This window comes from Neopelma chrysocephalum, unplaced genomic scaffold (genome assembly GCF_003984885.1).
Source record: "Neopelma chrysocephalum unplaced genomic scaffold, ASM398488v2 Primary Assembly neopelma1_22, whole genome shotgun sequence".
Lineage (NCBI taxonomy): Eukaryota > Metazoa > Chordata > Aves > Passeriformes > Pipridae > Neopelma > Neopelma chrysocephalum.
In genome coordinates, this window is record NW_020897689.1 from 30,304,626 (window position 1) to 30,331,651 (window position 27,026).

Consider the following 27,026-nt stretch of genomic DNA (forward strand, 5'->3'; position numbering starts at 1 on the left):
TAGTGAATTACCAACATTCACTGTACTACTTATATGACAATTTCCAGTGAAAACCTGCTACAGGTTTCACAAATCAAAGAACATACAAAATCCTTTGTGAAAGCTTGATGGGTGAGCAATGGCCTATATTTCCATAGTCTCTTCAAAGTTTGGGAGATAAGGAAGGCCAGGAGCAGGGAGAGGACCCTAGAAGGACTACTGCCTCCTTTCAAATCCAGGCACCTATCAGCCTGCGGTTGATGGAAATGCGGGATCACTGAGTATGGTTTAGGGACATCTGGCAGAAAACTCCCCTCCTCCCCTTTTCTATTATGTGCACCAGAGGGGGTACTCTCCCTGGGATAGCTCCCCTCTCATGCTTTCCTGGGAGGTCTTAGCGGACTGGTTATCTTTATTTATGTTAGCCAATATACAACATAAAGCATACAATAATAAGGTTAAAAAAAAAAGAGAGGAAAAAAAGAGAGAAAAATAGACAGGGCTGGAAGATAAAAAAGGTCTCTTCCATCCAAAAATTTAAATGCGGTATCAACATACGCAGGTTAGCACATGTTAACTAAAACATTTTCAAACACTAATGCAGATGTGACATGCAGCTTTAGCATAAACTAAACATGCTGGATGTCAGTGAGGGGCCTGAATTTTATATCTGGGTTTATCCAACACCTTCCTAGAGGAGGTAAGAGGAAATAGAACAAGCCCATCAATAGCAAGGAAAGAAAGCAAAAAAAGAAAGAAACACACAGTAAACCAATATATTTCCTCCAGTCAGAAAGAGAAAGGAAGAAGTCTGATATCATCTTAAAAGACTGTTAGCAGAAGCAACACACAATAATGCAATACAGAACTCTTCACTGCATTTGTGACATGCAGATGTCTTGGTCAGGAAAGCATTTTCCTGGAATTTCTGGGTGTTGGTCTGGCGTTTAAGTAACATTACAAAGACTCGTTTTTAAAAACAATTTTAAAAGCACACCAGATCACATTTAAATGGGAGTCATTATTAGACTCATTACAATTGTAGAACAAAATTATGTCGCTTCTTCCACTGCATATATTTTCATATTTGCATGTACCTCTAGCTCCAAACTGTATTACTGCAAATCTCAGCCAAAAGATTTTTCAGACAGGCATTGTATTAAAAGGCTTCATTAAATTGTAACACCAGGCATAATATACGTGTTCCAAATGCTGAGGGCTCCATTAATCCCATTTTGTGAATTTACCACTGCCTTCCGCTTCACACAACTTAAAACACCGAAACCTCTGTCTTCTTCAAAAATTCTGTGACGTTTAACGTGGACTAGGCTGTTACTGGGGAATATCACCATGTATGTGACAACCGACCGCATCCCTCTGCTGCCCGGCTTTAATTTCTTTTCAGAAATCAAGCTTTACTTCCAAGAAAAACTAGTGCTTTCCGTGTTCATGATCAGAAGCTTTGAAATGCTGAAAAAGACTTGCGCCCTCATTTTCCTTTCCAACGCAAGATACGCTTTCCTGGGTATTTTAACGAAACAGATGGTAGGTGCTAAGCCCCTGTACAGGGCTTTCTCATTTAATGTCAGCACACATCTAAATCGATCTATTTCTATTAGATGCCTTTTGATGCCAAGCTCTTTCCGGGAGACCCTGCGGGATGCAGGACACGGCCGGAGGAGCCCCAGAAGCGGGGAGCCTCCAAGAGCAGGCACTCCCGGTGCGCGGATGACACGGGATTACGCACCAGGAGAGACGACGCAATTACAAAACACCGAACCCGCATTCGCCTGCCCGTGCCCGCACGCAGGCGACCGCATCCGAGGCGGCGGGTTCTACCTTTACAGGCACGACACCCAGATCCTGCAGGGACAAGGACACACACACACACACACGCAAACACGCACACACACGCAGACCCCCCGCCGCCCCCGGCACAGCAGAGGAGCCGAGCGCTCGCCCACCGCGACCGTCCGGCGGGAAGGACCGTCCCCTCCCGGACAAAGGCTGATGGAGACGGGTGGCCGACCCCGGCTGGTGCCGCCGCTGTGCCCGGGGGCTGAGCGGGGCCGGCGGACCCCCGGCCTTACCTGCGGCGGGCGGGGGCGGCCGGTCGGGCTCGTCCTGCTCCAGGGTGACGGCGCCGTCCCGCCAGACGCGGAGGTGCGCGGCCGCCGCCCCCGGCCTGCCGGCGGGGGTCTCTCCGCGGCGAGCGCGGGCGCGCAGCGAGGCGCAGCACTGGTAACAAACGGCCCACGCCTGCTCCTCGTTGATGGGCTGGTTGTAGAGCCGCAAGATCTCCTCCAGCGACAGCGCCTCCGGCTGCCCGCCGGACCCGCCGCCGCCGTCCTCCTCCTCGTCGGCGGCGGGGCGGGAGGCGCCGGGCTGGGGCTCCATGCCCTGCGTCCGCCGCGGTGCTACTCGCTCAGTGACCGGCCCCGCCGCCGCGGCAGCTGCTTGCGCTGATGATGCCGCTGCTCGTGCTGCTGTCGCCCGGTCCCGCCGTGCTCATCCTCCCCGCCCCGCTAGTGCCACCAGGCCGCCGGACGGACAGCCCGGCCCGCGCGGCAGGCAGGCAGGAGGCTGGATCCAGGAACCAGGCGGGAGGAAGGCAAGCAGCAGAATCAGCGCCCGGTCCGCCCGGCGCCGCCGCAGGGGGAGCGACAGCTCATAGCAACGCAATGGCGTCCCGTCCCCGCCCGCCCCCGCCGCCGCCCGGCGCCGCAGCGCCCCCTGCCGGCCCCGGCCGCTGCGGCGGGGAAGGACAAGGCGGGATTCACCTCAGGGCTACCACGGCAAGCAGGGCTCGGATCTCCAGGAAAGACGCTGGGCTTCCTCCCCTGCCAGAGACACGGATAGCAGTGTGGTGTTATCCCATAACCCTCGGGCCGCTCTTTCTGCACCGGGTGTTGGTAACAACCCCCCCCCGAAACGAACAACTCCCCCGCAACCCCAACTGTCAAACACTGACATCAACCCACATCATCACGGACATGGCGAAACGCATCAGCCAGACTCTGCTTTCACAGCAGGAGGTCTGCCCTCCCAACGTAAACACTTCCTCCGGGAAAGCTCCATTCTCGGCAGCAGCAAGGCTGGCAGGGTACACAGGGAGGCTGGCAGCAGTTGAACCATCACAGTCTGGAAAGGGAACAACAAGGGAATCGTCTTCCAAGCAGCTGGAAACTGACGTCCCTTCCCCTGAACACACCTGGGCACCAGAGGGGCACAGCCCTTCGTGCCAAGGTTCTCTCCAAGTAAACTAGAAGAAGAACAGACTAAATAACCTAACACACACACCGAACACACAGTGGTTTTCTCTTTAGCATTTTACCCCTCAGATGTGAAAGGAAACTAAAATTGTCCCGTTCGCACCTGCTCCACATGAGACTGGAAGGTGTGACGGGACAGCGCGGGGCAGTGCCCCCTGTCGCACCGTCGGGATAGCGCCTGGCTCCAGCCAGTCAGCTGCTCTCCCATTTCGCTTACCGCTCCTCTATCCCCTTTCACTTCCAGCTGTTCTGAACGCCGCAGCTTTTTCCCTCCTGCAGTGACATACACGTGTGTAAAATACAGCGCTGCATATGAGATACAACTAGTACTTAAATAACGCTTAAATTTAGCGATATTCACCATGTAATATGATCCAGCCTTTCATGTTACATTGGATACAATGAAAAAAATCCTGTATGCTGCGTAACAGGCAAACGAATACATTTTGATCTTTCAGGTATAAAAAGAAAGAAAACACAAAAACAGATTTGTAAAGTTAGCAGCAGAGCATAATGTACTACTAAAACTCCAAGTTAAAACCCCAGTGCTACAGTATTTAACACTTCTTGAAAAACAAAACAAAACAAAAACGGTATCACGCTACCACACTGCTGATTAAATGTACATGCGAAATGCCAACATCCACTCCTGCTGTATGTGCTACAAGCTTTTCTAGAATTAGTTAATTCTTTTCGCTCCAGCACCAGCAGAAAGAGTTGTCTCTCTCTTACAAGTAGAATGAAAGGAGGTGGTCATGGGCTATCACAGACACAGAATGGCTTCTACAGAAGAAACCAAACAGTTTCAGACCTTCCAGCCTCCTGGCTGTCTCCTGGAGTCCACATGGTGGAAAATCTGAGAGGCACGATATAGAGATGTTCAGTAAGTCCAACTGCTTACCATTTCGCAAAGCATGAAGACTAAAAGATACTCAGCAAAATCATCATCCATATGTTTAACACAGACAAAACCACAAATGGGTAATTAAGTTCACATCTGAGTGTCAGAACTAGACAAAAAAACGAATGGCTGTCAAGCAAAATGGCCTGGCTACAACTTCTACCTCAGAAACTTCCTAAGCTAACATCAGAAAAAAGGCACCACTTCATCTAACCCATCACAGCTATTCACATGTTCAGGTATCCAAGTCTTAATATATATTTTAAAAAACAAAACCATAAATTACTAAATTCATAGATTAACAAGATTACCTGTGCTTGACTGAACTGTTTTCAGAAGCTGAATGTAGAAGTTACTGCTGTGTCCAACAGAAGCGCAAATAACTTTTTGTTGTAGAAAGGACACATGCTTAAATGTCAGTATTACTGGCTCTCAGTCACTCACAAAGTATACCGTGAAGACTACAGGGAAAGGAGAGGTAGAATGGAGTTGCTTACCCTGCTGAGGTAAACCAGATTTATTTCTAAATGAACTCTCACACCAATTCAGAACTGCGAAAGAGAAGCCAGAATTTTATGCACACATTTTAGTAAACTGACCCACTTTTCTATAATTATGAAAAGTAACTTTTATTGCAAAGAATAATAAAATTTCTTTATAAATACAATAATTACTGTGTACACAATCCCCTTCAATACACACACTGTGGTATTCAAAATCAGTAGCATTTATATAAAATACAATACTAGTTTTCAATTGCAAAACTTTATACCCACATGCATTATTTTGCAGATCTGAAAAGGTATGAATAATTTCGGGTTTTTTCAAAGGACGGAGCGGTATTTACAAGCAAACATGATCCAAACAGCACATGCAGATTCAGGGTATGTAAACACTCGTACACGAACTGCAAGTCGCACTTGGTCTCCCCTACAACAGATTATTTCTTCACAAAAAGGAGACCTGTATGACAAAAAGAAAAAACAAGAGTAAGATATTATTAAAGCTTTCAATTACATAGTGCAATTTTTTTCCAATATGACTAACACGTAAGTAACAATGAGTGTCATGAGCCTATCATTACAAATAATAATATTATTCTATAGTGCAGGGGCTGTTGCCTTGGAGGAAAACAACACCACCACTGATCATTTTTAACAAGTACTAAGAAAGTAAATTAACTTCTCGTTCTGTAATTTAAGCCACGAGAAGTCTATCATCAGTGAACTCACCAATGCAACCTAAAAGCTCTGTAGCCACTACATATACCATACAACTCTTCTTACAGCTCAAACCTAAGGAAATTAATTTTCTTTAAATTTCGTTATTTAAAAAAAATCTTTACATTTCAACTCACCGAAGACACGTAGCAAATGCTCTCCTGACACTTCTGTGTACAAAATGGATAGGAAACCCTTTGAACGTGTGACCATCAGGTACTGCTCTTCTTATGGCATCTTGAAACTCTTCATTTCCTGCAGAAACACCTGTTGTGCGTTCGAGCTCATAGGCTGCTAATGCTGGTGACAACACATAGGAGAGCTGGTCATCCCAAACAGTAGAAAGGCCAAGATCCTGTGAGGCAAGTCACAGAATGATGACAACTGTGCAGAAGGAACATTAGGATATGCCTAAGCTTGCCTACTGAGTAGATTCAAATAAACACAAGAATCTTTAATTGGTAGTTAACAGCAGTGAACCCATGAAGCAGTATGATTTGTAGACTGACTCACACACCACCTGGAAGAATCAAACATGACCAACAAAGTATCATACATTTAGCAAGGAATGAGGTTAGACTACTAGACTAAAACTTCAGGCCAGCAGAGTTGAAGTTAGATGTTTCAGCTACAGTATCTCTTAATGAAACGTAAGAAGATATGCATAAATACACAGCAAAAATATGGAAAAGATCAACTGCAATTCAACTCACATTTTTCTAGTGTCTCTCACAGAAAACTCTTTCTGAAAAAACAGTGCACAACAGCTCCTCAAAACACAAAGGCATGAACATGCACCTTCTTCCTACCAGCCCACAAATGCCAAGAAGTAGAAAAATTTACCATCCATTTATGTATTCAACACTGCATGAGACTCAATACTCTTGAGAATTGCTTGCCACCCCAAAGGTTGAGCATTGTGTGGGAGGAAAAACAAAATCAATGCAAAAACCCCATTAAAAACAGACATAAGCTAATAGAGACTTCAAATATCAACGCCTTCACATCCAGCACAGAAAAGACTCGTTTCTGGCACATCACACCTTGTAAAAGTCCTGGTAAAGGATGAAACTAACTTCCAGAAATATCTCCAGTTTTGCAAAGCAATTAGAGTAAGCTGAAAGTCTGCTTTTATCAAGACACCAAAAACATTTTTGCTGGATAGGCAAAGCCCACTAACAAACACATTAGATTTTCCTGGCGCTTTAACAGACCACTCAAGGTAGTTTGCAGGCCACACGTGAGGCTACGAATCACCACTGCAAGTAATAAGTATGATGTCTAAACCAGCTCAGTACAATCTTTCCAAACACTTTTTTTCATTTATTTCCCTTTTCACATACCACATTTCTGCAAAAGCTGATGGAAAACACATTGCAAAGATACAAGTATGTGAACTAAGAAATGGCTATCCACAACAAGTACACAGTTAACACATGGACTTTTATTACTGTGACAGATCAATGACAATCTTTCTTACCTTTCTGTGTTCAGAGACCAGTATTCTCAGCTGCAATTCTATCTCGTTGCTTGTTACTGCAGCATCTATTGCAGAAGCACACAGAGGAGGAAAAGGGGGAACTGAAGATGTTGCTCCAGGAGGGCATACGGATTTTATGGCTTCTCCACTCATGGGTTTCCATTTAGATTCATCGTGCAGGTCAAACACACAGACGTCTACAGCGTCAGAGGGCTGACAATTTCCAAAGAAATTCTGGTGGTTGAAGACACAACCTACTGTGCGATAAGGATACAGTGGCTTGGGTTGTTCAACTAGCGGCGGGTCATCAGGGTTGATAGGTCTGTGGATGTACCTAATCAAAAAGATTCAATTTGTTATTAATACACCTTATTTCAAGGCAAGGTACAGATATACAGATATAACCATTTCTCCTTTAAAAATACAAGCCACATATTTTTTTTCTCCAAAAATGGCATTCATTTGCTTACAGAAAAGTAATTATCCACATTTTGGAGGTATAATATACAATGAAAAAATAAATAATTTTTATTCTTTAAATCTAGAAAAATAAGCTGATTAATCCAGCAGATTCTCAACAGCAACTAAATTTTGCAACTATAACAACATACAGTTTCCCCACTAGTCACCATATTTGGAGAAATACATCTTCAAATGCTAATCATAGGATAAACATACAGTGGCAAAACAGAATTGCTTGTTTTCAGCACTGAATATAACCTGTCCTAGAAGCTTTAGAATACCAAAGAACTGTGTGTGCTCTTCTCAAATGACTAAGCAAGAGAAAATCTCAGAGAACTTAAAGAGATTTCTGCAGGGGGAAAAAAAAGTATTGTACCATTGATTTCACTGATGAAATCAGGAGAAAAACAAGGGTTCCTAAACAATCATGTCAGATTTTGTCTCCTTTATAAATAATGGCAGCGATAGCATCAATGGCTTTCAGCTGCCATAAGACACAGAACGGTTAGCATACAGTTTTAAAGCCACTGAAAACCATATTACATACTGTTGAAATATTTCCCCTCACGCTGAACCAGTTATTTTCCCAAGAAAAGCAGTACACAGGAAAAAGAGTCAAAGACAAACGTCACCTCTATTACACGACAGGGTATAAAGATTAAAAAAAAGAAAAAAGCAACTACAAAAATAGCCCATGCAAACCTCAATTACATTGTTCAGTTTTCTTATATTCCTTTTACTCACCTATGTCCTGTTAAGCTCTCCCAAAAAGTAATTGTTCCATCAGTTCCACAAGTCATTACCCAAGTGTGAGGGACTCCTTTCGCTTTTGTTCCAACACACACAAAGGCTTCCAATCCAAACCCAAGAAGAAGACTGCACAGAAGGTTAGAATGATCTTCGCAGTCACCCTAGACAGTAAATATTAACAAGCTGTTTTGAGTATCAAGCATGGATAAAACCTTAAAGAAAGAAAGTGGTGACAGCAATTGCTGAACAAGTCATGTTTCTCTCCTGTTTATCTAAAGCATGTGTCAGAAGGCAGGATTTTACAGTTTAAACTTGACAAGTTTTAGCTTTCTAAAGTTTAGTTTTAGAATAAATCAGTTAAAAATGTATCTTCTAATGATAGACTATTTATATTGTTTATTCAAATATAGTGTATGATTAATACTGGGAAACATTTCCTACGACTATAAAGACATCTTCAAGTAACCCAAAACGAGAATCTATCAACCCGTGACGACAGAACTGATGTTCTAATTAAATGTAAAAATGTATATCAGGCAAATACCTGAGGCAAGACTAGAAATTACAAAATATTTTCACACAGTTAGGAAATTTACTTACTTAATAAAATGTAATTCTACTGTTATTTCACCGCCTTGAATGTGCTGTCAAAGTTGACAAATGAAACAAAGATAAAACAAGGTTCCCCACAGATCTAACTGTACACCAGCTGGAAGTCACATGTAGTTGCTTTTCCCTTCAGTCAGAAAAGCATCTCATAAACACATTACTACCACTGATAATTCTCAGAAAACAATTTCCAAATGCAATGTCTAATATTATTCTTTGTCTCTTAATTTTTTCACAAATGTTAGCTGTAAAGGAAGAACAAAAATTGCTTATGCAATGGAGGCTTCGTAACACAAAGCGCAGCATTCAGAAGTAGAAGAGTAAGGCTCTTTAGTCGAGTAACTATTCAGAATATTGAAAATGTAAAATTCAGAGTTCTTGGGTGTATCTTCCACTATCATAGTGTACAAGGGAAATATGCATAAATATAGGTTTGAACAAGTCCATAGCGAACATGTGTTATTTTAGTAATGCTGTACTGCTTTTCACAACAAAAGTCATAATGGCCCAGCCTGTGTCTCAGGGGCTAAATTCACTTATTTTCTATACAGCTTTCTGCCTCTGTCTTGAAGAAACACCTTTCTCTGTGCCTCAAACTTGAAGTCCCTATTGTCATCTCCATCTGAAAGCCAGTGGGTAGCCAGTGCTGCCTTTATATGGTACTTATGCATCATATGATATTGAGGGACAACAGCTAATGCTTGTTCTGTGGTCTCGGGACACAGGTCTAAAATCTGTGACACAGCTCTTGCTTCCATGAACACATCTTTTTAATACAAACACATCAGTGACAGTGTTTTTGAAGGCAGAAGTATCTCCATGGCAATTAAAAGCACTGACCACTCCAAAGAGGTATTAAAAACAATCATTTATCCATACAACAGAAGAACTATAATCCAGAATGAGTAACAATTAGTTTCATTTATTACAGTTATATGTAATAAATATAATAAGTATCAGATCACCAAGAACTAGGCTGAAACTTTAAGTGAAAATGCCTATTTTGCAAAAAAAGGAACATAAAGACTGTCAGTATATTTAAGCCCATCTCACAAAAAAAAAAAAAAACCAACAAAAAAACAACCAGCAAAAGAGACTTTTCCTACTCTTCCTGGATTAGTCAAGAATTCAGTGAATTCTGCACATTAGTCCTCCATGCTAGCAAGGATTCACCAAATAATTATACGTGTTCTTAGAAATCAATTGAAGAAAAGCAAACTCACTGCCAGAGATGTACTGACAAATGGACCCCAACAACAGCAGTAAAGAAAGTCTGTGCCAAAGCCTTCTTGTCTACTGTTTAACGCCTGTCTTTAAAAAGAACTTAAATTATTGTAACAGAATCCTCCAAATTTTATTTAATCCTTGAATTTGCAGCCTGTTTCAAATTACTGACTTCAGTTAGAATATGATACCTGCTCTGTTGTGTCACACAAGGAGCACTTTCACATACCTTGTTTCTGCATAAAAAAGCGAGGAGGGTACACCACTGCTCTTGCTTGCCACCCCCTCCTCCGATGACGGGAGCTCTCTCATAACCCAGGACGCTGACAAAACGTGCTGCTTGCCGAGGTGTGTCCAGCAACCGGCCTGCTCGGAGTGGTCTAACAAAGGAACACACCGGACGGTTCACTCCATTTTCATCCTGAACACATGTAAAATAGGGTTATTGGTCAGCCACTCAAGTAGGGCAAAGTATTCATCCTAACTTAGGCTGTATTTTTTTTTTGCTATGGGATGTACTATCCCTGGAATAAGTATCACTCAAAAACCAGCAAGTCACAAAAATACTTCCAGAATTAAGATACAGGACCAATAAGGCAACCCATTTAGAGACATTATAGTTAGATTTTTCTGCTGGCTCTGTCACTCGTAGGGCATTCTGGACTAAACGTTTGAACATAAGGAACAGCACAGGCTGTAATTTATCTTCTTAAATGTGAGGAACTGTTTGTGCTCCACCCACTATCAATTTCCACACTATCATCAAGCGCAAAAACAAACCAAAACAAAACTCCCCACACACCAAATTCCACAGCAAACAACTCCCTCAAAAAGCATTAAAGACTCAGCAGCTGATTCTAGACTTTAAAAGGTGTCTATTTGCTTCTGAATTTGAATACTCTACCTCTTGTCATAATAACAAGCAATAAAAACTACTCACAATGAAGTAACTAGTATTAGTAATAATACTAAGAACTTCTAAGTCCTTGGAAAAATGAAAAAATGACTTGAAAAAGGTCTCTTTTATTACATACTGCAGACAAATACTATGATTATCAACTACTAAAATTATTTCAAGAATTATAGAACTCTTCTATTCCTCACTGAGCTAAATTGGTACTTTTATGCTCATCCATTTTAGAAAGGGATCAAAGCCTTTTAAATCTCTGCAGTTTCAGGAAATTAAGGTCTCATATTTTTACTGTAGTCACATATTGTCCCTGTGAAGGTTTTGTAATGCTTTTCCAGCAAGCTGGTTTGGTGGAAGAAAAGCAGCATTTATTTGAAGCTGACTGGAATCCTGTTGAAAATTATTTCACAGCTTGAAAGCAATAACGCCCCCTCCCAGGCAGGATTCATTTTTTAATATAGTTTCGTATATAAGGCCTGTTTCTGCATTACTCATCTGAAACTGGATGATAACTAAGTTATCAAACAATTCTAATTTTCTCAGAAATGAGAAAGGCCATTAAGGGCAGTTTTACTAAGATTTGCTATAGCTAGTGAGAGACTCAAGATAAGCTCTCTATAGGTACTGAACTAGCAAGAGCCTAGTTTCCATCCTATTTAATTACAGATTTGTTTCTCTTTATACCCTGCCCTGAAACCCTTAAGCCTTTGTATTGTGTCTGTTTGGAAGGGAGTCAGTTTTTCTCATAGCAGCCCCAATGGTGCTGTGTTTTAGATTTGTGACCGAAACAGTACTGGCAACACACCGGTGTTTTAGCTGCTGCTGAGCAGTGCTTGCACGGTGTCATGGCCTTCTCTATTTCTCATTCTGCCACCACGCAGTTGTAGGTTCAGGGTGGACAAAAAACTAGGAGGGGACACAGCCAGGAGAGTTGACCTGAACCGACCAAAGGGATATTCCTTGCCATATAGTGCCATGTTCAGCAATAAAACTGGGGGGGATGGGGAACAGACTTCTTCTAAACTTGCCCCTGCTTGGAGACTAGCAGGGCATCAGCCTGCTCGTGGGAGGTGGTGAGTGACTGTCTTACTGTTTTCCTATTCTTCCTTTCTTTCCTTCAATTATTAAACCACCTTTATGAATTTTTGCTTGCTTTTGCCCTTTTTATTCTCTCCTCCATCCCATGGGGTGGAGTGAGAGAGTGACCAAGTGGGAGCACAACTGCTAGCTTGGATTTGGAAGTTCACATCACTACTGACACTCCCAGTACAGCCAGGATGCAAGTTGTTGCTTCACTGAAAGGAAAGAGGAAGCACAGATTGCTTCAGGACACTACTTTGAGATAAGAAGTTAACTGTGCATTAACTCTGCTAGGAACATGGCTACCACACAGGATCATACCACTCCTTATACTGAGGGATAATTGCCAAAGAGCAACTCTCACAGTAATTTATTAGACTGCAATAAAATTTTGACTGTAGCTATTGTGTGACATTAACCAGACAGAATGCTTTACAGATCACACAGAGCTCAAATATTGTGTAGATCTGTTCAAATAGATCTAGTAATTCTATTTCTTATAACTGTTTCATCTGGTATAAAATTTATCTGAAATACTTTGCACAGATCACTCAACTTTCTACTATTTGTGAGCATTCAAGGAAAAGACTAAACAGGCTTTTTCACTCGTGCATTAGAGGTAGTTGGAGCAACCCTTCTGTCTGCATCATGCTATTAAGCTTCAGTACACAAATAAAAGTTCAATCCTTATAAACTCAATATTTTGACACACCACATGTAGTCCTGTAGTGAATGTAACCACATCATAAATCTATTCAGATTCTACATATACATAAAACTCAAAATAAAATAAAAAAGGATAACTTACAGAAAGGAGAGGTCTATTTGTAAAAATTTACAAACCTGTGCAAAAATCTTTACTAGCCTTACGTTGTGTGTAGGCCTAATCTGCAGGTATTCTCTCCACCATTGCTTAGCATATACAAGAAATAAACGTTCTTTTTCTGCTGTTTTCTGACGTTCCAAAGTGAACTGCAGGTAAGAAAAACAAAACCAAACCTACACATACTAATTCCAAACAGGAAAAAAATCCCCAACCCATAATCAATAAGTACATTAACACTACCTCTGGCATATGTAAAATAAAGCTTAATATTTTAAGTGTGCCATGCAAATTCTGCGTATTTTTAAATGGAAATCCAATTAAGAAAAACCTTAAGTTACATTTCTTGTTTGTAGGCTCTTATATTAAGCTTGACTGAAGTAGTGTTCATCTCAAGTGATGTGTTTCTGTACAGAGGGATTGCTCAGATTTTGTTGTGCAGAAGAATATCTGCATTCACCTTCAGGCTAACATTTATGGGTTTTTCAAGCAAAATAGCTGACTTGAAATTATTGTTTCACATGGGAAAAGGAGCAAGAAACATACTACCTGAAGAAAATTAGATATATTGCATCTTTATTTTTCTCTTTAGTTTTGATACAAGTAATTAGAAAAACTACAAAAGTAATATTTTGAATAATGTTCAGTAGAGACAAAGTAGTTTTAAAAAAGCAATTATATTTAAATTTAACAGGAAAGAAAAGTATCAAATAATAAAACAATCAACAGCATTCAGCATCTATAATTCCATACTGAATTCCATTCCTCCCCCAAAAAAGAATGTTAGCCCTCCCAGAACTTACTTACTTGAGTACTAGTTATTTCTGAAGACAGCATCTTACTTAGCTGTGGATACATTTCCAGTCTGATGTTTAAAACACCAACAGAAACGTTTGATTCTGTACCTTTGAACCAAAAAATAAATTTTCATCAGTTCTCTCATATTCAATTTACTTAGATTATTTCAGCCAGGCACGGGCAAACAACTAAAATAAATGTTAGACATAATCACAAAAAGTAATTAAACTTCTTTCAATATGGGTAAAATGAGATCCTTTATTTAAATTTCAAACTCAAATGAGGCTGTATGAGAGCATAATCTGACAAAAAAAAGCACAGATGTATAGATTCAAGATAATTATCCAGGGCCCTATTTGCAGCCAGTACTGGGATGTATGAGACAAATGGTGTTCTAGAAATGTTTAGAACAGGCATCTAAAATCGAGTTGGAGAGTAACACACACTGTTAATGTACCTATTCCCACTAATTAAACAGGCAGCTCAAATTTAAGTAGTTGGAAATAAGTCAAATTCATCTTCCCCAAAATACAGTTCTTTATAAAGGACCCCAACTGTCATACCAAGAGATTATTCAACAGAAAAAACCTCCCCAAACAACAAACAAATGAACCAGAAATCCCTGCAAACCTAATGTTCTTGCCTAATGCTGAAAATTTAGAACTACATGAACAATCAGAAGCATTACAAAATGGATTATAGATGGGATTATAGGCAATACAAGCAACAGAAGCCTCACATAACAGTTTATCTATTTATCCAAAATAGCAGCATGCTTTGATGTTCTTAATGCATTTTGTACAATGACAAGACTTTAGAAGAGGAGAAAAAGCACTGGATTTACTGCATTGATGCTTTACTACTTGGAAAAATTCTAATAAGAAACAGATTTAACTTGCTCCATTATGTGCTATGCATTTCCAAATCATTATTAAAAAAAATCACAGAATGGCCTGGGTTGGAAGGGACCTTAAAAGATTATCCAGTTCCAACTCCCCTGCTGTGGACAGGACACCTTCCACTAGACCAGGTTGCTCAAAGCACCATCCAACCTGGCCTTGAACACTTCCAGGGATGGGGCATCCACAGCTTCTCTGGGCAACCTGTTCCAGTGCCTCACCAGCCTCACAGTAAAGAATTTTTTCCTAATATCTAATCTAAAGCAACTCTCTTTCAGTTTGAATCCATTTCCCCTTTCCCTGTCACTCCGTGCTCTTGTAAAAAGTCTCTCTCCAACTTTCTTGTAGGCTCCCTTCAGGTACTGGAAAGCTACTATAGGTCCCCCAAGCCTTCTACTCCTCCAGGCTGAACAATCCCAATTCTCTCAGCCTTTCCTCATAGGAGAAGTTAACAAACATAGTAGCAAATAAGCTTACTATATTTGTATAGGCTGGATAAAACACTGCACCAAATCAAATGCTCTCTAAAAAGAATGCAGGGAATAGCGATAACAATCAGGAATAATTTAGATAGTATATCCAATCTTCGGAATATTTTTAAGGTATAATTCAATCTCTTTTGAAACTATCAAGAACTGCTCAACTACCTAAGAGGCAGAGAAAGTGGGATAAAGAATAGTCAAATAACTCAGTAGCTGTTAGTAAACTATGGGACAGCTACCCCTTAGGAAGCGATGGAAGATCTACTCTTTATTCTCTAAATCATAATATCCTAAAAACTTAGGTTGGAACTCCTGAAAGGGGAGTGGGGACACATGATACACAAAAATACACGTGTATATTAACTGCTAAGCACCTTATCAAAGCCATTCAATCCTTCTGTCAGAAAACATGCTTTAAGTAACAGGAATAAATGGAATCAGAGCAGAGATCCCTTTCTCTAGAATTTGCTAGTTTTCTATGAAAGGCACACAAGCTAAATTTTACTCTGCAGTGCACCAGTCAGATATATATTTCTGAAGATAAACTGTTGGTTTTTTGTTTGGCTGGTTTGTTTCTGAAACCTTATCCAGATTGTGCAGATAATAAGCAGTGGGAGTGCCAAGACATTGGGATCAACATTACACAGGATCTGGAATACTCATTTTTAGCAGCTTGGTAACAAAAAACCCTGACCATTAAGTTTCCTAGACATTTTCTAAGGATACTATATAGTCATACTTATGAATTAAACTAAAATTGAACCAGATAAAAAATATCGCTTTAAGCTTACAACCAAGCTCAGTACCCAAGATTTTCAGTGATCATGTTTATTATTTACCCTTACCTACACCCAGGAGTTCAACAGCAATATTTGTTATGCCATTCTCTGCAGCCAAGACAGATCGCCACTCCAAGAAATAGGATGCTACTAGTGTGGTCTCACCAAATGTGTCTGTTTTGATCAGAACCATATGCACTGGATCACATATAGATAACATAGTAGTTGCATCCACCATTTTACTTCCATCACCTGCCATTATTAAACCAAAATAAGACAGCAAAAATATTATAATCCCAAACTAAATCCTCAAAATTAAAAAAAGGCAATCAAAAGCAATAAAATGCAATTTATGCAATGAATATAAAGAAAAATCTTGAGTCCAGACACACAAGCAATGATCCCATCTTAAAACCCAACTTAAAACCAAACCAAGCTTAGGACAGAGCTACAGAAAGATCACAGTTAATTTACAGAGGAGATAAAAAGGTTCTTGTAGTCGAGTATTCCAATGTACCAGTTCAGCTACACAAAAAAATTAAAACGGAATTAGCATTTAAGAAAATAAAGACTATTAAAGCACCTCTAAGCAAAAGCAACTGAAAAATATTCTTTAAGTTGGAGTGTCATGTCAACTTAATAAATATTAGTATTTAGGAAAAACTTGCTCTGTAGTTAAACTTGACTCTGTGATATGAACTGCTCCATGAGCAGCAGAATTAACTAAATCTGATTTTCTTTGAATTTACTGTCTTCTCCAAGCTCAACTGCAATAACTCTGGCTTTCTCTCTGTTCCATGATATTCCATAAGGCACCATACAGTTCTACAGGATTCAGAAAACATCCAGAAATCTTTTCATAACCTGCTTAACTCATTCCATGTCCCCTGGGTACCAACAGAAGAACAATAATACAGGCTGTGGATGACTGACTCTTCTGCGGGTGTTTGCCAGCTGGTAGGCAAACTGAATTCACACTGAAGCTTTTCCTCCCACGTGTCAACAAACTTATATTTTTCTTCTTCATTCTTCAGCACAAAGTTCACAAAAACCACAGCCACCTTAGTATCTCTTACATCTGTGAGATTATCACCTCACTGTCAATTATGGATAAAGTTGGTCAAATTCAAGTTATTTTAGAGCAGAAAAGAAGGAAAAGAGGCAAGAGCAGAGAAAGATCTACAAGTGGCATAACACAATACAATAATCAGTTTCCTTAGGAAAACACAATAAAAAACAGAAAGAAAATCCACTAAATAATATCAAACATATTTCACAATAACACAAGTTAGAAAAAATCCCAACAGCATCAGCTTTAAACTCATAATATTCCTTACCTAGGCTATCCTTGTGTACTTCAAGTAAGAAACCATCATGAAAATCCGGCTCGCAGGCACAGGGTACAGGTTTAGAACGGAAGCGCTGGTTTCGAAAATGTAAACACAGAGTGAAGGTGGAACAGATTTGGCCAGGTAGAGGCTCTGGTTCCTGAAGATGTTCCAGAAAAGCCTTTCCACCCAAAACCTGAAGGTAAAGATACCTTCGTGTTGGGTCAATGTTTGCTGTAAAGCGTAGCAATAAAAATGAAGAGACTACAAACAGATCTTAGAAAGCTTAAATTGTTAAGTATCAGGTAACTAACAGGAGACCACGAAACAAAAGAAACTTTTTTGAAACAAGTGCTCAGGAGACAATGTTTTTAAAATGCATTGAAGTTATCCTAATGTAAAATAAATTAAATCATGAAAAAGTCACATTTAAGGCAACACTGATTGCTGCTACTTCCTGTGGATAAGCTGGGCAAACATCCACCGTTATGACAGTTCATACTGGATTACCAATTCAGAGTGTAAAAATCACAGACTTCAAATTCCTCTCAAAACTATGATCCAAACATTTAAACAAACAAGAAACATACTTTTTTTCAGAACTGGTGGTTCTCTGTCAACAAAATGTGTTGATGGTTTTGGAGCTGAAGTCCTCTCCTTTTCATTAACATCCTGGAATTACAATTGAAACTTTTTAAGGAGTCAAGGGATGCAACAGTGCTCCTACCACAGTCTTCTAAAAATTAAAGAATCCTCCATTTCAGCTGAATGCCATTCCTTAAGTATGCTCCCTTCTAGTACTTGAGGTATAACGAAGCTGAGCAAATATTTTCAGTGCAGTATTATCATTAAACCAATTTCAGCATATGCATTAAGCTTTCCTGCTGCTATTATGTCACAAATCAGTAAAGCCATTAAAAACTTTCAGGACTCACAGACTTCCACTTCGTCAAAACACCACGTCAGTAAGAGGAATAAGCAAAAATACTTTCACTCTTCAAAAGCTACTTACAGTTACAAATTTAAGTTCCTTCATAACATCATCAATGATTCCTCGTTGTCTTAAGGCTTTTATCAGATCTTCTGTGGATAGCTGCTGATGCTCAGGTGCGAGCTCTTCACGTATAGTCTCAGCTAGAACTTCTCGTATCCTCCCATGGACATCCATCTGAAAGAAAATTCACTGTATGTTACAAATACAAGCTCTTTACATGGTAGTATCTATGACTTAACAGTTAAGTCTGTAAGAATTCTCCTGGGAACAGAGAATAACTACACCAAAATATTGTTCTTTTCAGAACTAACCAAATGAACCACTGTGTTACAAAAGCAGCCCTTCAGGTAAAAAAAATCACAAGCATACTAAACCTGAGCATTTTCACTTCTCTTTGACAGCATCCTTTGCACTGAACTTCCTTCCTTACAAAAAGGTCTGCAAATCCATTCATTATAAAATGGTCGTTGTTCCAATTTCTCATCTCCCTCATAATTCAATCTTAGTATAATAGTTTCTTATTTTTTAAGGGCAAAAAATACACTTCTATATACTTGTAGGTAAGGTACAAAAGTAGTAAATCTCCCTTGCACGCTTCCCCTACACTCAAAGGGAAGTCTGAGAATCTCTACCCTACATCTGAGCTGTGTAACTTACATGGATCTATAAACCTGTCTCCCACACAGGAAGGATGTTAAGGACACAGCTGCTGCGAGATAAAATAGAATCACAGAATGACCTGGGTTGGAAGGGACCTTAAAGATCGTCTACTTCTAACTCCCCCCTGCCACGGACAGGGACACCAGATTGCTTAGAGCCCCACAGAACTGGCCTTAAACACTTCCTGGGATGGGGCATCCACGACTTCTCTGGGAAACCTGTTCCAGTGCCTCATCCACCCTCACAGTGAAGAATTTCTTCCTAATACATAATCTAAAGCCACTTTCTTTCAGTTTGAATCTATTACCCCTTGTCCTGTCACTACATACCCTTGTAAATAGTCCCTCTCCATCTTTTTTGTAGGCTCCCTTCAGGTCCTGGAAGGCTACTATAAGGTCTCCCCTGAGCCTTCTCTTCTCCAGGCTGAACAATCCGAATTCTCTTAGTCTTTCCTCACAGGACAGTTACTCCATCCTTCTAATCAACTTGGTGGCCCTTCTCTGGACTCGCTCCAAGTACCCCGTTCTGCCGCACGACAGGAAACTCACCACTGTACCAACAAGCGATAGATAAGTTACAGCATCGGTATTTATTTCCCCGTCAAGACCCTCGCTCAAAAAAAGCAACAAGAAAATGACATAACGGTGCCTGGAAACCACCTGCAGAGACCGAAGTTGGGAAAACAAAGCGAGCGCGTCCCGCCGCCGCCTCAGCGGGCGCTGCCGCCACCCACGGCGGGTGACAACGCGGGGCTCCGCGCCGCCGGCAAGGGAGCCGGCACGGCCCCCCGGGGTACAAGGGAAATCTCTCCGGCGCCGCACCGCGGAGCCAGCCCCACCTTGAGCAGCTGCTGGTGGATGATCTGCTTCAGCTCCGAGGCTTTCTCCGGCGGCAGCGACATGGCGGACCCGGCAGGGTAAGCAGCGCCAACCGCCTTCCAAGGGGCGCGGGCAGCGCCACCACCGCCCCCTGGCGGGGACACGCGGGCACGGCGTCCGGGCCCCGCTTCCTTCCTTCCCTCCGCTCTTCCCGGCCGGCATGTTTGTTCCCTGCGACCGCGGCGGGGATTCCGCCGCCTCCGACTTTAAAGGCTTCACTCTGCTCACGGTGAGTCGCGTTTCTGCTCCGCCCCCGCACTCGATGGGTTTGAGGGGTGGCTGCCCCGGTCCCGGCGCTGAGGGCTCTACTCCTGTGAGGCGAGACAGGAGGGGCTCGGGTCTCTCCCTCCCCTCCCCGGGGGTCATCCCTGGGTACTTGGCTGCGGGGTAAGCGGAGAAGGCTCTGGGCAAGTGGTGTGTGTAATCTGTGGGGTGTTGTGCCGAACAAAGGAGGGTTTGGAGGGCGCCTTCCCAGGGCTGTCTCCAGCAGAGATTGGCGCGGTCCCTTCCGTTTCCGTCAGATTCTCCCTCCGCAGAACCTCGGGTTAGCTCCTGTCAAGATGTTACGTGCCGAGCTGCAATAGCTATATACAATTTTAGAGCAATAGCTATATGCCACTGCGCTAAAAATTAATATGCCCTATGTGGTTTTGCAAGATTTGTAGCACCCGTGGGTTGCCACTGCAATAAAAGGTTGTGTTTTTTTTCATTTAGGTACGATATATAAATGTTTCCAATGTAAAAAATCCTCATTTCTGCTATATTTAAAACTGGGATTAGGATTGTCGTAGGAGGGTTTTTTTATCCCCTCATGTTATGACGTCGATCTCAGGTAATGGTACCCGAGGTGACCATGTCTCTGTGAGGCGAGAGCTCCAGCACAGGCTGCGATGTGGCAAAACCCATCATTTCTCCTGCCTGTATCATTTCTCTCCCTTTCCTGGGTTAGTTAAAGGTAACCTCATCGCTTCCCACCTAGGGCTGCACAGCCTGGGATGACTCTGCAGGCTGCGCGGGAAGTCATTCCCGGTCAGCTGACAAGCGGCAGGAAATGCATCACTGCTGTTTTCTTCGTGTGGGAGTAACAGGATTTTGGATACCAGCCGGTGCGCAACGACACGCAAAGTGCTGTCGCGTCCTCCTTCACCTTCTGTCAGCATCAAATTCGGTGTCTCTCCGCAAAGGGCAGCAGCAGCAATTCGTAGATTTGCTTATAAATTAGAGGAAAGAAACTGAAAGTTTTAATGTTGTCTTCCTGTAATAGTTTCCTCGGGAGGACACAAACTCTTGAATTTCTCTTTGTGTGCCATCGCATTGGGTCAGTATATAAGATCAGTATCTGCCCCAGTTGGGTGATAACCCACGGCACTGCCTGTGAAATTAATCCAAGGGGACCCTTAGCATTTTCATCCTTAAAAAATGAAAAATTCTCTTGTCTCTGGGTCAATCTGAGGTTTAGAGGTTTAATATGTAACGTCAGCGTTACCATTGGGTGTCACATGAGGTTTGCAAGTCTCACATCAGTTTTTTCAGTGGCTTTTATGTACATTCTGTCCAAAAAAGGAGGGGAGGGGGTAAGTTTTTAAGCCTTTGTTTAAGTTTACAGCGAGACAGGATTATTCACAGAAGTGGCCAGGGTTTTTTCTGTGGGTAAGGGACCAAATTCTGTATTGCTAATCTGCTAAGAAATAGTCACCTTTGTCAGAGGATGAGCAGCTGCTTTTAGAAATCATGTTTTACCAGAATTGAAGCAATTTTAACTTTCACTGTTTGAAGAGCACCTTGTATCATCCGTAAAGCACACTGTAATTTGGTACAATTCTGTTACTTCAGCCAGCAGTGTCCGTGGGAAATGTTGGTCAGCTGGCAATAGACCTGGTGATTTCCACACTTGACATGACTAAAGTTGGTTACTTCTACACTGATTGCCTGGTGCCAATGGTTGGAAATAACCCATATGCAACAGCAGAGGAAAACTCAACGGAGCTCAGTATAAATGCTGAAGGTGGGTATTGAATACTGAAGGTATTTACAAGGTGCTTAAGGTGCAAGAACATCACGTTTTCTTTTTTTTGTTATTGTAACACTTTGCTGATGTGCTTAAATTAAGGTCAGTAATAACAACTGTAGTAACCTACAGGTAAGAACGTATTTACTTTTCACAGAGGAGACTGTACCTGTTGTTATTTTGGAAAACCAATTTGACATGTGGAACTAGTAAGAAGTATTGAATTTCAGCATTACTGCAGTGCAGCCAAAACTTTTTGCGGTGTTAATCCAAAGTAACATCAATTCTGCACATACTTAAAATAAACTGTTTGGATGCAAACTGAATTTCTGGTGTAGAAGGATATTTGTCTGCTCTCCTTCCGTTCTTCCTACCTACATTTGCCTTTTTCCCTATGCAGTGTTTTTCCCTCTCCCCCCTACAAATTTGTAGTTTCTTTCCCTACGTTGATTATTGTATTTAATTTTTTTTATCCTCTTAAATCACAGAAATCTAAGGATAGTATGTCAATCTTTGCAAAGCTGCAAAATCGATTGAGTCATTACTAGTGGCAGATCTTCATATATTTTTCTTTATTTAATCCTTTCAGTTTAGTACAAGTGAAATAAAGTCCAGTGAAGACATTGCACAAAAATACATATTTTTAACACTGTGGATATTGTCACACTTTCCCATGTGAATTGATAGCTGAAAGGTTTACTGTCCTGAGATTTGTGAATTGGATAAATCTTGATATTTCTATAACCAGATCTCTTTCTCAGTTTCTTCTTAACAAGACCTAATTATTTCTTCTTGTAGTGTATTCCTTACCTTCAAAGAAACTTGTAGTCCTGCAGATCAGATCACCTTTCATAAAGGTAAGTATGTTCATTGATTGTTCTTACTTCACTATTTGGTTTTAATAGTTCTGCTGGCAAGCAGTTAGAGTGACCTAACAAAATTATTTTTCTACTTCATGCTATAACACCTTCTGTAGTTGATATGATTTTACTGATCTCTGCATTCAGTGAGAGCTGAGCTTTTGTTTTGTTTTTCCAAGCCCCACAACAGCCTGTATGTGGTGGAAGATTTTAGTATAAATATCTTCTTTGTTATTAACAGTCTTGAAAATACAATATTATCTGGGGTTTGTCTGGGGTGGGGGTTTTTTTTGTTACATTTATTGGTTTTGTGTCTTCTTTGTAATAGCTTAATTTTTTGTGTCACGCCAATTAATTATTTCATAGCGTTCTATATTAATTTAAACTGCATTCATTATGTAAAAAATGAAGAATTTAGAATTACTCATTAACTGGACAGTGGCTGCTATTTAAAATAAGCAGAATACCATGCCAGAAAAAAAATTTTGTGGTGCAGGTTTTTTTAGCCATTGAAACTGTGGTAAAATACTCTGTGATCCTACCATCCCATCTTATTCCATAGCTTTTTCCATTGGTATTAATGGCACACAAAACAGGTGGCACTGATGTTGTTAACGTGGTCTAAATGATAATTTTTGTCATTCTTCGTGTAGTTTTGATGAAGTGAACAAGCAGGGCAGTGCTCTGCTTTTTAAAAGTATATCTGAGACTGAAGACTAAGTGGATATGAAGAAGAATTTACATCACTGCTAAACGTTATATGTGACACCTTATATTACGTTTTCCACTTTTTTTTCCTGTGTCTTTGCATAAAGAACAAGTACAGGCCATTCTGTGAAGCCCTGCTTTCTTGGGTGAAAGGCAGCAGATGTGCCAGAGTCGTCGTTCTGTCGAGCAGCCACGCGTACCAGCGCGACGATGAGCAACTTCTGGGGTATGTCTGTGTCCTTAAGAGACCTAATGGATGTTTCTGTTCTTTTGGACTGACGTGTTTCCCTCTGCTGAGTACTTTTGGCAGGGTGCTTTTGCTTGGCTGTGTACATAGTCATAAAATGCTTAGTATACTATTAAAATTTGATGTTATACAGGATTATTTTATGCAGGTCTCTGAACTTTGTTAGTTACTACTGTCAAAATTGCTGATCAAATAACAAGCTGTAACCAAATTGCACTTGCCCTGCACTGTCAGGCAACAGAGCCTCAGTTCTAACTTCTTGTGGCCGCAAGCAGTGTCAGGCATCAACTGCTGACAAACAGGTCACAAATTAGATTTTTAACAGTTGATTATAGTATTGGTTAGTTTCTTACCTCTTCATCATCATTCTGCGTTTTGAAGATTTTCCTTAATACAGTAAGTTGTCATTTTATTTTTTTTTTAATAGGAAGTAATCAGTTATTATTTGTTGGGAAGCAACTGCAATATTTAGACTGTATGTATTTTTTTTAGATATTACCCATTTAAAACCCAAGCATTTCTCGCTTATTGAGGGTATCATAACTGGTGACTTAACAGAAGACAAATAAAATTTGCATTTTTGCAAAAGACCAATTGTTATCCTCAGGCTGTATAAATGCGTAGGGCCTTAAAGGAGGTTTAGGTCTGTTGTGCACGTCCCAGAAGTAGTGGTAGTTGCATACAATTGCAGGATGGCCAGCTAACATGAAATGAAATGAGAGGGACTGATGGTTATTTGATGAGGTCTGTCTCATATGTTGTGGTGATTTAACCCCCCTCACTTCCCTCAGCACCACAGGATAACTCCCTTATCGCTGATTTACTAGCGTGAGCTTATTAAAAATACTATATCATGGTGAAGTCCAAGTTTACCCAGACTTGAAATTAATCACCTCCTATCTGAAGGAAGAAAAAGCACATTTTATTTGTAAATAATTTTAACAACCATAAGCAGTTCTCCTGTGTATGTGCTTGTGTATTTGGTACTTGCCAGTTATTTGAGCCCCTAAAAAGTGGGCACCACCTTAGTTCTATTTGTTGCAGAAAGTTGAGTAGTTCGTACTGTTTTGAGACCACAGACACCTTCTAACTTTGATTTGAGGAGGGAGGGAATGTCAGAGGAATTCTTCACTGCAAGTGTAAGGTCCTCAATGCTTGCACCTTCTGTCTGCCACAAGTAATAACTTTGGCAATGTCTTTCCTTGTCAGACTTAATGTATTCTTGATTTGTTTCTAGGACACCACTGCGCTACCTACTTACACCTGATCTTGAGAAAGCAGTTGGAGGCCTTATGCAGGAGCTGAACTGGAAAGAAATGGAAAAAGTAGCGGCTTACCCTGGAATAAGTGATACAGACAAAGTTCTGCATATTCCTGGAGGTGGCATCACAAAACTGTTGTTTACTGAGAGGTGAGTTGTCTAAAGATAAGCACAGAACGATATCAGTAGTCTTGTTTTTAGTACTTGAGTAAAATTATCTTTTAAACTGGTGTGTTACAGGAAAAGTTCCTCTTTTCATAGAACAGGATTTTATAGAAATAGAACTTTTTCCAGGTCAAGCCCATAATTAAGAAGGGTGAAAAATGGGAATTCTGCATCATTAAAGTTAGAATATGATAAAAAATATAAGGGAATCAGCTTTACCGTTAAATTCACAATTAATCTGGTATCTGATTTTATGCAAACCAGAATTTATTAATAGCAGAATTCCTGAACCTGTGATACCTTAACTAAAACGGTTTCCTGTGACAAATGGTTCCATCATCAGTTGAAAAAAAAAACCAAACCAAAATCACAAACAATTCTGAGCACTAAGAATAAGTTAAGATTTCAGGGCCAGCAAACAATTAGATTAAAGGGTTTTGTTGAAAGGTATGTGCATCAGAAGTTGTGCTGAAAGCATGTCTTGAGTTATTAATACTCGCTAAGGCACTATGTAGTTTTGCAAAAGATGTTTGTTTTGTAAGTGTCAGGTGGAAAATTGACTTTTATTTTTAATTATTATTTTTGACATCTGTCCACACATCGCATCCAACAGCAGCAGAGTTACTAATACCATGCTTACCTATGTACTGACCTCAGTATGGAAACAATATACAAATGTAAAAGAAAAGACCTGCCAGGACTTAAGGGGGAAAAAAATCAAAAATAACAATCTTAATATGTTAATGAAAAAAATGAGAGTATTGTGAGTAATGTAGTGATATGCAGCCTGCAAAACTGCTGGTTTAAAATACATAGAAATGTAAGGAGTGATTCTATCAAAGGATCTGTATAAACGCCCCACCAGCACAAAGATGCAAACTAAGTATGTAAAAGAAGCACTGAGTACTCTTGCAAGACATAGAATTCCTGCCTTGCAAGTTAAATAAAAAATTCAAGACTAAGAAAAAGGGCATGAAATGTGAAAACGCAATCAAGGAAGTCTGGAGGAAAAAAAATCTGTCTATATTTGCATACATTTTTACTTTTTGGATTTGTTTTTTAACAAGCCATATGCAGGTTGTTGTTCCTCTTAATACATAAATATTGTTCTGAATCTAAAAAAGAAATATAAATGCCTGCTCGTTTTTGTTACAGCTGTTCAAAGGGAATTCAAATGGCAGTTCTTCTGAAATTTTGCTCAGAAGGGGACAACATCCCTGATGCATTTGTTCTTGTTAACTATCTTAATGAATGGCTCCAGCTGGTTAAAAGTGAAGTAAGTGCTGTTTGATCTAGAGTTCTTGCTTTCATATTTTATATCCATTATTTTCATTTTTCCTCAGTACAGAACTTCAAAAATGTTATTCAGATGAATTTTAGAAAAGTTAAATATGTTTGGGCTGGGTTCATTTTGGCTCTTGGTCATCAGGGATACACCAAATTAAATATATATTTTGATTACAATCTCACTGGGAATCTCCCCATGTGAAAAACCAAACCTGAACACCAGTTCTTTTGTTTGACAGGTGCGGGGAAAAATTGGGTGAGGGTTTGATCAAGTTCTATCTTCCAGTGCCCTTCTCCAAAGCAACCCACCATGACACTGACACTTGTACTGCTGCTGATTATTTTAATACCTGTGCCAGAGATAGAATGACATCATTAGTACTTAAAACTTAAAGAATTATTCTGGTTTTGTTGCAGAGCAACAATTCCACAGATTCTTCTTCTCAATGGAAGATACCAAGTTCTTGGCGCTTACTTTTTGGCAACGGTCTTCCACCTGCACTCTTCTGATCAATTCCGAACTCTCCTGTGAGTCACGTGTGTGGTCACAGACGTCCCTTGAGGTGGTGATTACATAGCAATTGCCAAGCAATAGCAGCTTGCTTTGTTGTCTGCATAAATGCTTTATTTAAGAAAAATTCCTTTTGCGTGTGTGGGTAGCTGAAGAAATTAAGGTAACTTTCACAAATTGACCAAAGAAATACATTTTGTACAGTCGTTTATTGAGTAACTTTGGTTGAAGTTTTTTCTAATAAAATATTTTTTAAGAAACCTTTTTCTTTAGTGAAGTGTTATTGCCATGGACAAGTCTGTGGTGCTCCTTCTTAAATCAGCTGAGAACCTGAGAGTGATGTGTAGGCATGGATTTTCTTATGAAGATAAAACCCTTCTCTTCCATGTCAACTGGAGATCTTTTTTTCAAAACTTCCTGGTGATGTGAGCAAAGGTCAGAAGTGATCTGG

General features: G+C 40.5%; 3 protein-coding genes across 8 annotated transcripts in view; 1 reads left to right on the top strand and 2 right to left on the bottom strand.

Moving 5' to 3' along the window:
• SPIRE1 (spire type actin nucleation factor 1) overlaps nucleotides 1-2,412 on the bottom strand; it is a 126,459-nt gene extending 124,047 nt beyond the window's left edge. For all 5 annotated transcript variants that reach the window (XM_027676965.1, XM_027676949.1, XM_027676956.1 and 2 more), the window contains exon 1: nucleotides 2,070-2,412. In XM_027676965.1, the coding sequence (XP_027532766.1) occupies nucleotides 2,070-2,376 (307 nt within the window). In that variant the 5' untranslated portion in view covers nucleotides 2,377-2,412. The remainder of the gene's footprint in view (nucleotides 1-2,069) is intronic.
• Nucleotides 2,413-4,650: 2,238 nt separating this feature from the next.
• CEP76 (centrosomal protein 76) lies at nucleotides 4,651-19,596 on the bottom strand. Of its 2 annotated transcripts, XM_027677013.1 has the most exons (12): nucleotides 19,489-19,596; nucleotides 18,009-18,164; nucleotides 17,587-17,668; nucleotides 17,006-17,230; nucleotides 15,735-15,920; nucleotides 13,518-13,615; nucleotides 12,731-12,859; nucleotides 10,127-10,318; nucleotides 8,059-8,225; nucleotides 6,853-7,186; nucleotides 5,510-5,727; nucleotides 4,651-5,115 (listed from the first exon to the last, which is right to left on the bottom strand). In XM_027677013.1, the coding sequence occupies exons 1-12, from the start codon at nucleotides 19,549-19,551 to the stop codon at nucleotides 4,977-4,979; spliced, it is 1,989 nt and encodes a 662-aa protein (XP_027532814.1). In that variant the 5' UTR covers nucleotides 19,552-19,596; the 3' UTR covers nucleotides 4,651-4,976. The 2 variants fall into 2 exon arrangements, with proteins under 2 accessions (XP_027532814.1, XP_027532823.1); XM_027677022.1 differs by lacking the exon at nucleotides 4,651-5,115 and having other exon boundaries at nucleotides 5,588-5,672.
• Nucleotides 19,597-19,620: 24 nt separating this feature from the next.
• Nucleotides 19,621-26,835, top strand: PSMG2 (proteasome assembly chaperone 2). Its single transcript, XM_027677035.1, has 7 exons — nucleotides 19,621-19,757; nucleotides 21,362-21,533; nucleotides 22,335-22,393; nucleotides 23,212-23,330; nucleotides 24,589-24,762; nucleotides 25,933-26,053; nucleotides 26,482-26,835. Exons 1-7 carry the CDS (start codon nucleotides 19,689-19,691, stop codon nucleotides 26,572-26,574), a joined length of 807 nt encoding a protein of 268 aa, XP_027532836.1. The 5' UTR covers nucleotides 19,621-19,688; the 3' UTR covers nucleotides 26,575-26,835.
• The last annotated feature ends 191 nt before the right edge of the window (nucleotides 26,836-27,026 follow it).